The 9,002-nt window shown below is 40.5% G+C and overlaps 1 protein-coding gene and 1 long non-coding RNA gene across 2 annotated transcripts; one reads left to right on the plus strand and one right to left on the minus strand.

Annotated features, from left to right (window-relative positions):
• The first annotated feature begins 3,543 nt into the window (after positions 1–3,543).
• On the plus strand, positions 3,544–7,084 carry slc35g2b (solute carrier family 35 member G2b). Its single transcript, XM_018673784.2, has 2 exons — positions 3,544–4,129; positions 5,287–7,084. The coding sequence occupies exon 2, from the start codon at positions 5,314–5,316 to the stop codon at positions 6,562–6,564; it is 1,251 nt and encodes a 416-aa protein (XP_018529300.1). The 5' UTR covers positions 3,544–4,129; positions 5,287–5,313; the 3' UTR covers positions 6,565–7,084.
• LOC108881695 (uncharacterized) lies at positions 6,834–8,887 on the minus strand. Its single transcript, XR_001960666.2, has 2 exons — positions 8,387–8,887; positions 6,834–7,612 (listed from the first exon to the last, which is right to left on the minus strand). It is a non-coding gene; the product is annotated as an uncharacterized LOC108881695 (long non-coding RNA).
• Between the last annotated feature and the right edge of the window lie 115 nt (positions 8,888–9,002).

Genomic DNA, 9,002 nt, shown 5'->3' on the forward strand with positions numbered 1-9,002 from the left:
TTGTGTCCCCTTGTTTGCTTTTTTGGTCAGAGTGGAAGAGATTATAATATCATGAGAGGAAGCTCCCCTTTTGGAAAGTAGGGATCCTCTTCTGCTAATACATAATTTAAAAGGGCTCGATATAGAAACAAACTTCTGAGTTGGCCCATTTATGATTCATAGAAGTATGACGCACTACTTGATTTGGGGTTCAGCAAATATACACAGAATACAAAGTGCCAGTAGCTTGCCGGTGGGGATGAGCTGTTCTCAGAGCAATAGCTGCAGGTGGGATCATACAGGAAAAAGTCTGGCTTGGTCTTTGACAGCTGGCTAAACATTAACAGTGTGTTCTCTCAGATAAAATTAAAGTCTAACAACCTTCAGCTTTCCCTGCATGATCTTTGGCAATCCACAGGAATTTACCTCTGTAAGGAAAGTATACTATAACACTATAACACACTTTTACACAACAGATAGCTACACTTGCTAAAATTACTGTTAATGTGTTAATAAATTCATAAATATGTGTTAAATTATGCATGTACCAACGCACTGGTCTTGCTGGTTAATGAGAAAAATGTCAGCTGTACTTGATCATATTCACTGTGGTACTTGGTTTTCTCAGACCTAAAGGTGAACAAAACAAGAACCCCATCTATTCTCTCGCCACCCACACATAAATTGCCTATTTAAGCCACCATCTTCCATTTATTCCACTTTATTTGCTCTATGTCAGTGACAAGCCTGGCCTCACCTGCTCTATTCGCCAAATCCTCGAGTTGCTGTATAAGCCTGTCAGTCAATCTACCAATAGAAGGGAGGGTGGTTTGTTGTAGCCTGTCTGCTCTCCAGCCAATAAAATGGAACTGCTTAATCAATGAGAGATAGCCTAAGCCCCAGACAGAAGATAAATGACATGACCATTGTGACCACCTTTTAGAGGGATCAGACAAGTAAGGAAAAGAAACACAGGTGATCAACACACAAAGGTCCTCATATTTTCTGCAATATGCTCATCAAAAAGCCAGCAGGGGTAACACTGAATTCCATTTCCAGTAGAAAAAAAATAAAGAGTAAGAGACATATGAGGTAATGGTTGCAGTGCCAGGTAAGCAATTACAGATTTTGCTCCTTTGAGTGACTAGGTTGCAAAGGTTTAGCCACCACTGAAATATGTGAAAGAAAGAAAACAGCTTGCAGTTACAGAAATGAAAACACTGAAATGTCAACCAAGCAAAAAACACACAGCATGAGCCTTTCTTCAAAATCCCTGAGATCATGAAATCAGTTAGATTAGATGACCCATTGAGCTTAACTTCTGGCTTCTGGCTTTTCGTTTCCAAACAGAGATTAATATACTAGTGTTTCTTTTTTGTCAGTCAGCGCACAACCTCGTGAGTGTGAATCCTCACAGAAAAAGTACAAAGTTTACACATGACTTGAGATTTTCCCACTGATTAACAACAAATTAAAAGTGCAGGTGGGGTGTTGTTACTGTGCATACTTGTTATGAGTGCTGGATTTTTATCGTCTTAAATCAGTCGTGATCAGTTGTGATGTTGAACTGAAACTTGCTACATTACGGGGCATAATAACAAACTTGACCCACTATAGCCAGTAATTAGTCTGTATTATGTGCTTGTCTCTTATAAATTGTCCTTGTCCTCACAGATAGCTGAATTTGATACAATGCAAATAGTAAGTTACAATATGCTCTATGAACTGACAATATGAGGTATACAAGCTACTTATATGTAAAAAGATTGCAAGTCTACTCTCTAGCTGATACAGTACAATCAATCCGCTTTTATTTCAAGGATAGCGTTCACCAGTGGAGCCTCTGCTAAAGCTGCCTGACATAAAATTACTGTAGTCGGGATTATGGAAACTTAATATGTTGCTAGCTCCCTAGAGATTGGCTGTTTAATAGAATAGATTCATTCCTTTGTTAGCCTAAGTGAGATAATAAAAAATCTCCAGCATTTCACTTCCTAGAATTCCTCATGAACAGTCTGAATTTTTCTTCAAGTAAATCATGAAAACCCTCCATGAATTTCTTATGATGTGATTATGCATCCTGGATGGTAAAATGAAAGGACGCTGCATGATTGCTCCCCAGTTTTCATTGTGGTTCAATGAGCTGTGAGGTACTTTAGAGTTTACAGTGTTTGGTCCCCCCCCCCTCTTTCAGCTTATTCCTGTGGCACAGGCAGTGGATGCTTTAGCAGTTACAGCTTCATTCACATCTCAGTAGTTATTTTCACAAACAATGATGTAGATTTTAGAGGAATTGTTCATTGTTTTTGGGGAATACACATATTTGCGAGCGAGATCAAGACTAACATCTGTCCAATTAATATGAAGTTACAGCCAGGAGACAGTTAGCTAAGCTTAGCATAAATATTGAAAACAGTCCAAAGATTAAACATATACATAATAAAATATAATATGTTACTTAATTAGCCTTATAGATGCCAGTATATGTATTTTTTTGCATTTGCACAGAGCCAGGCTAAATGTTTAATCCTGTTTCCAGTATTTATGCTGACCTAAGCAACAGTATCTCAGCTGTAGCTTCAGATTTAATAGACAGACAGTACTGAAACATTTACTTTAACTATATAGTTTGACAATTCTTTATTCAAATATATGTTGGACAGCCAGTGAGTCCTCAACACTGCACTATTTTCCTTATATCTATTTATCTTCTGTAAGGCTGATTTGCCTTCTATTCATTTGTTCAAACAACAATAAAACAGTCATATACTACCATAATTTTTGCACACCTAATAGGTCAATTATATCCCTTACAGTTCATATTCCCTGCTGTCAGATTTATGGTGACTGTAGCTAAATGTAAATGTTGACTCAGAGTTAATTGCCTTGCATTGCAAGTCACCGTCCATGGTGTTATATACCAATTAAAATCACAGTCATGTTACAGAGGCAGTGGCAGCTAGTGGCAGTATAATCTATATTAGCAAGTGAGGTTCCTGTTGCATTGCCTGGGGGGTAAACTCAACAATCTAATTTTAGTGCTTTCAACATCTCCCCATCTTGGAGCGACTATAAATCTATGCTTGCTTCTCATCAACCTGCATGTGCCACTCACCCTTTACTATAGTTAGAGGTTGTTTTACATCAGTACTTTCAATGATAACATTTGGCTTCCTTTATGCAAAATAGATCATTGTATTTAGGGTATGACAGTGATTTAAATGAAGAAAAAAAAAGATTGTTCTTGGGAAAGAGAGAAGCAGTGAAATGAGCACTGCACAGAAGAGAGAACAACTCTCATGAGTAGGTCTTCTTGGTGCAAATGAGAGGATTCCAGAGGGGATTATGGGAATCCCAGTCACTTCAAGCTGTGACACCAAATTAAAGAAATAGTGAAGTTCATTCCAGGATCTATTAATATGCACAGGCTAAATTAAGATGGTGCCACCATGCCTGTAAATCAGACATGCAGTACAGGGTACACCCCAACCTTAATGCGTGATCTGTACCATAATGACACAGTATATGACATATAAAGTGCAATTAAACTGATACATGTTGAAGAGCAGAAGCAGAACGTGGCTGCAATTCTATTTCCTCCATTGCAGCATAATTAGTTCAGACAGGAAAATCAAGTCTTCCTCTTAAAGTGGTTGGGTTGTAATCTTATGAACACGGTGGTGATGATGACTGACCGACGCACATCCCTCTTCTCCTCTGAGAGATGACGAATATGAACGGGGTCTAGGTGGGGGAGCAGTCTTTGGGGAGGGGGAGGAGGAGGAGGGGGAGGAGGCGCAGAAGGAGAAACCACTGGCTGTGACAGTGACAGTTCTGCGTCTCTCCACCGGCTTTCCCCCCTCTGCGCTTCATCATCATCATCATCCTCCTCATCGTCAGCCTCAACAACAGCAGGCTTCAGCTTCATCAGCAGAGGCAGGAGCAGGAGCGGGAGCGGCGTCCATCCGTCGACAGCGTGGAGAACAAATAAGCAGCACGCATCTTCAAGAGGCGCTCCGCTCGAGGGGGGAAGATGGGGAAATGGCAGTTGCAGTTGACCAAATGTGAGGATCAAGAAATCAAACGAGATCTTCATTTATGACATAAACGTGGGTTTGTGCATCCGTAGGAACTCTTTAAAGAACAAAAGGTAAGACATTTAACGATATTACACTTCTCTTGCTGCACTCAGTTTATGTGCAAACGCCTTATAGAGGAAAAAAAATTCCAGTTTTTACACCAGTTTTAAATTAAACTAGATTTTCACTTCACGCTAAACGATTATCCAAAGGAAAAACTAATAGTTCTATTCTTCATTTTCAACTCCTTCGTGCATCCCTGAAAATAATCATTTTTCTGGTTTTGTTGGCTAGAAATATTGTCCCATTGTTAAATTTGCTGCAAGCTTTCTTTTCAATCTCAAGCGCATGCAGCATTTTCTTGACGTTTTTTCTCCACACCTATCGCAGTTTTCCGTTGTTTATTATGAAGGATCTCGTTATATTAATGTTTTTTTTTTTTTAAAGAAAGAAAAAAAAGAGGAGTAACCGCATCCAAGAGGGGAGAGGGCGAATGAGAGTGTCTATCTGCCCCCTTGTGGTTTTGATTCATGCCATGTCTTGTGGGATTGACAAAATGAGTGCAATTGTGGAAGTAATCTTGAAAATATTCAGTAATAACAGCAGTGATGTTATTATTTTTCTCTTATGTATTTTCCAAGGTTTTTTATATGGGTTTTAAGGACATTCTGTAATCTTTTGTTTAAATCTCATTGCTTTTTAAAGGAAGCATCAGAAATGTCTCATGTGTGGCTGAAGGAACCATTCAAAACTATTCAGCACCATTTAACCCTTTCACACAGTCCCTTTTGCCAGGGTCTACTAATTTATGGTGTGCAGCTCCATTCATCTCTTAACTGGCCCACATTCATGTATCGTCCCCTCTGTGGTTTCCTGTTATGTAATGTCATCCCCATCAGACTGCATCAGGCTCACAATGTTTGCTGCTTGGCTTATATGAGCTCACATGGGATATGTATATATATAGAAGTAACTCAACACCAGTGTAAGGCTAGGCGGAGAGAAAAGGTGAGTGAGAGAGGGGTGATAAGTTTGCGCTTTATCTGTGTCCATGCATGTGTGTGAGTGGCAGCACGTGCATATTTTATATATGTGTGTATGAAAACAACTGATGAATTATGCAAAAAGAAAAAAAAAGCTAATTATGAAAAACAGACCAGAGGGAAATAATATCAGAAATGTTGTTTTAGTATGATTACATTGTAATGCTTTTCACTGTATTTTTCAGATTATCGCTTCTGACGCCTAAAGAAACATGGATGTATCTTCATCCTCGCTCCAGTACGGATCAAAAAAGCGGGTTAAGATTCACCCAAACACAGTGACAGTGAAATATGCCACTCACTTCCCCCAGCCTGGCGATGAAGGGTATGATGATGCACCCTCCTTTGAGGACTTTGGCGCCTTCGCAGAAGCTAATGTGGAAAAGAGACTGGTGTCAGACAGCAAAGGTGGCAGGACTTTCTTTGGAACCATGGAGACTCAGCCTAAGCAGCCAAGTGTGCAAAGAGACAAGGGGGTCGGGGGCCAGCTGGCTAGCTTTGGCGAGGCGAATGTCTTGGCCTCCAGGGTGACCTGGATGGCCTTGTTTGGGGCCGCGGTGGCTCATGGTTGTGTGGCACTGATTACTCGTTTAGCAGCCGACCGCTCTAAAGTGCCCTCCCTCGAGCTGCTCTTCATCCGCTCTGTGATCCAAGTGCTGTCCATCCTGGTGGTCTTCTACTACCATGAGGCCCCCTTTGGCCCCAAGGGCTACCGCCTGCGTCTCTTCTTCTATGGCGTCTGCAACGTAATCTCTATCACCTGCGCCTACACCTCTTTTGCCATAGTCCCGCCCAGTAATGGCACCATCATGTGGCGTGCCTCCACCACAGTCTTCAGTGCAATACTGGCCTTCCTGCTCTTGGATGAGAGGCTGGGCTACACAGATGTGGTCACAGTGGTGGGAAGCGTGTTTGGTCTGTGCCTGGTCATGGTGCCAAACGTAGCAGACGAGGAGAAGTCCAGGCTGGGCTTTTGGAAGGAGGCCTTTGGCTACACAATGACAGTGATGGCCGGTTTGACAGCTGCCCTCTCCATGATCGTCTACAGAGCCATTAAGGAGCGCGTCAGCATGTGGACGGCACTCTTTACCTTCGGCTGGACGGGCACAGTGTGGGGCGCCTCCACCATGTTTATCATGCAGGAGCCCATCATTCCTCTAGATGGGGAGACCTGGGGCTATTTAATTGGGATCTGTATCTGCTCCACTGTGGCATTCCTCGGAGTATACTATGCTCTAAACAAGTTTCATCCAGCCTTAGTTAGCACCGTGCAGCACCTAGAGATCGTGGTCGCCATGTTCCTCCAGCTCATTGTTCTGAGGATGATCCCATCAATCTACGACGTCATCGGTGGCCTGGTCATCATGATCAGCGTCTTCACCCTGACAGGAGTCAAGCTGTACAGGGTGAGCAGGGCCATTCGGCAGGATTACCAAGAGATCCTAGACTCGCCCATCAAATGAGTTTAGATATGTCAGCATATTTGTTTACAATGTTGCTTGGTTGTGCAATTTAAAGAATGTCTGGATCTTCATCTGATGATTTTGTATTGTTGTGTTGTTGGAAGAGTGCCAGTTGTGTAACTAATGTCTTAATATTTGTGTGTGAAATAAAAGACAAATGTAATATGGTGACCATTTCCCCATGATAATACTGCTTCAATGTCAAAATGTGTCACAGACCAAAAATGTCAGCCAAAAAAAAAAAAAAAGAAATGAAAAAAGAATCAGTCTCATTTTTGTGATTTATTTTTCTCCAACATTTTGAATCATATTAAATCTGGTCTTGTGAGTGGCAGTGTGAGAAGATCATCTTAAGGATAGGCACCTTTTGTTATCATAACATCAAGAAGGTGTGTCGTATCTCTCTGTTATCACACTGCCACGCTTGTCACGCTGTGTAAATGTCAGCCCAGAGATCACTCATACTACATACAAGGAATGAAAGAATAAAAATAAATACCACCCATCTTTCATAAAATAACTGGTATTGATTTTCTTAGCCTTAATTTGTTGCTTACTAAGGTGTGTTGCTTGCCTCTATATCTTCCCATGTTCCTCCATGAAAATAAGAAGATAAAGAGGCCTTTAAGAGCAGGGATAGAGGCCTGGCAAATGCTTTATATCTGAGACTTTTCTCCTTAAAACCTAACATACATTTACAAGTAGACTCTTCAAGATTCTGGGAGATCAACTATTATTTTGTACACAGAAAACAAGCAATCTCCCATCAAAATTTTCTGCACAATCTGCACCTTTCCATGTTTTTCTCTCTGCCTTTCATGTATGTTCTGGCCCCAGCAGTTCGTTGATATTTATCACCAGTGATTACATCCCTGGACACTGCTTCTGTTTACTTTCAGACACATATCAAACTAATGCCTAGGGGCAGGTGCACTGTATTGAATTAAAGCCCCCTTTAACAACACGAGACCATCTCCTTTTTCTGTGGTGGATGACTCAGTGGTTCACCAGCTGCGTTTCCTTTCTCTGCGGCCGATGCAGTCGGTCACTGCGATTTCCCCCGGGGCAAAGCAACAGTGATGGAATGAAATAAGGACAAAATGATGAGTGGATGAAAGATTACACGTTGCATGTTGGTCCATGAACTGACACAGCATGTATGTTTCACCAACAGCCCAGCAGGTGGCATTCACAAACCACCTCATTATTCATACAGCTTGGAGTATGCAGAAATGATACCTTATCAGTAAGTTATGGAGGTAATTAGTGGTATATCTGGTGGTTAACAATATTCAGCTGAGGATATTTACTGCATTAAAACAATTCTAACACATGATATAACATAATGATATAACACTCCCTCCAAACATTTTTCATTTAGTAAGCCAAAGCAGAGTTATTTGACAATTTTATGGCTGACTGTACACACAAGATATTGCCTGACACAGTGTTAAATATTTATGACACTCTGTTGACTGTTTAACATATTTACAGGACCTGGAAGTAATAAGTCTCTAGGTTATGACCACACACATAACAACATAACATTACAAGTGTTGTTGAAATCAGATAATTTTGTGTAATGACAATCTACTATCACTGATGTCACAGTAAATAAAATAGTGAGTAAACTAAAAGCTCCATTCATTTACAACCAAAAGGTGAACAACCATCATAAACCAATAATAATGTGAAACTGTCTTTTAATATGAGCATATCCTTTCTGTTTGTCACATTTTCTTTTAAAACACCAATGTAGGTACCCGAGTTTATATATCAAACTAAAAAGGTGAATAAACTTGGGAAAAGTAGGTTTACTTACTTTACTCACAAAACATGCTGTATTTTTTTATGTAGAGATGGGGTTTTAGGTGAAGAAAGCAGAATACATGTCGAGGCCCATCTGTTTGTGCAGGAAACAGACTGCATCCTGCAGAGAGCTGCACAACCCTCCAAATTACTCTGCAACGCTCTTCACCACAGACATGTTTATTAGAAGTATCGTCGTTTCCCAGGAGGGGCCTAAGTGGAATTTGATGATGAATTATTGTCTGTACTGTATATTTGTGTGTGGCTGTGTGGGTGTGGGTGGGTGTGTGTGTTTTACATGGTGCAGATGACGGAGCATTTTTATGAAATGTTCATAAACACCAGGATAACTAGATAGATAACTTCATGCATTCACCTATTCACAATTTAAAGTCATGCTCATTAAGGCATAGGATTGCACAACATGTTGACAGCTTTATACTTTAACCTTCTCCTTATATGAAACGGTTTTCATTATTTAAAAATAAAGCTACATATATAATGCACAGATATCAGTTTAACAAAACTAGAGGCCTGTGCCAAAGTCCCACCTAATAGGCCTCAAGTGCAACTTTTATTTTAGGATAGCTGTTTCTGGAGACAAGTTCATTAATAAGTAATATATAAAT

The sequence above is a fragment of the Lates calcarifer genome, linkage group LG24 (assembly GCF_001640805.2).
Source record: "Lates calcarifer isolate ASB-BC8 linkage group LG24, TLL_Latcal_v3, whole genome shotgun sequence".
In the NCBI taxonomy this organism is placed as follows: domain Eukaryota; kingdom Metazoa; phylum Chordata; class Actinopteri; family Centropomidae; genus Lates; species Lates calcarifer.

Excerpts from the sequence above, each read along its gene's own strand:
- slc35g2b (XM_018673784.2), top strand. The coding sequence starts at position 5,314 with ATGGATGTATCTTCATCCTCGCTCCAGTACGGATCAAAAAAGCGGGTT.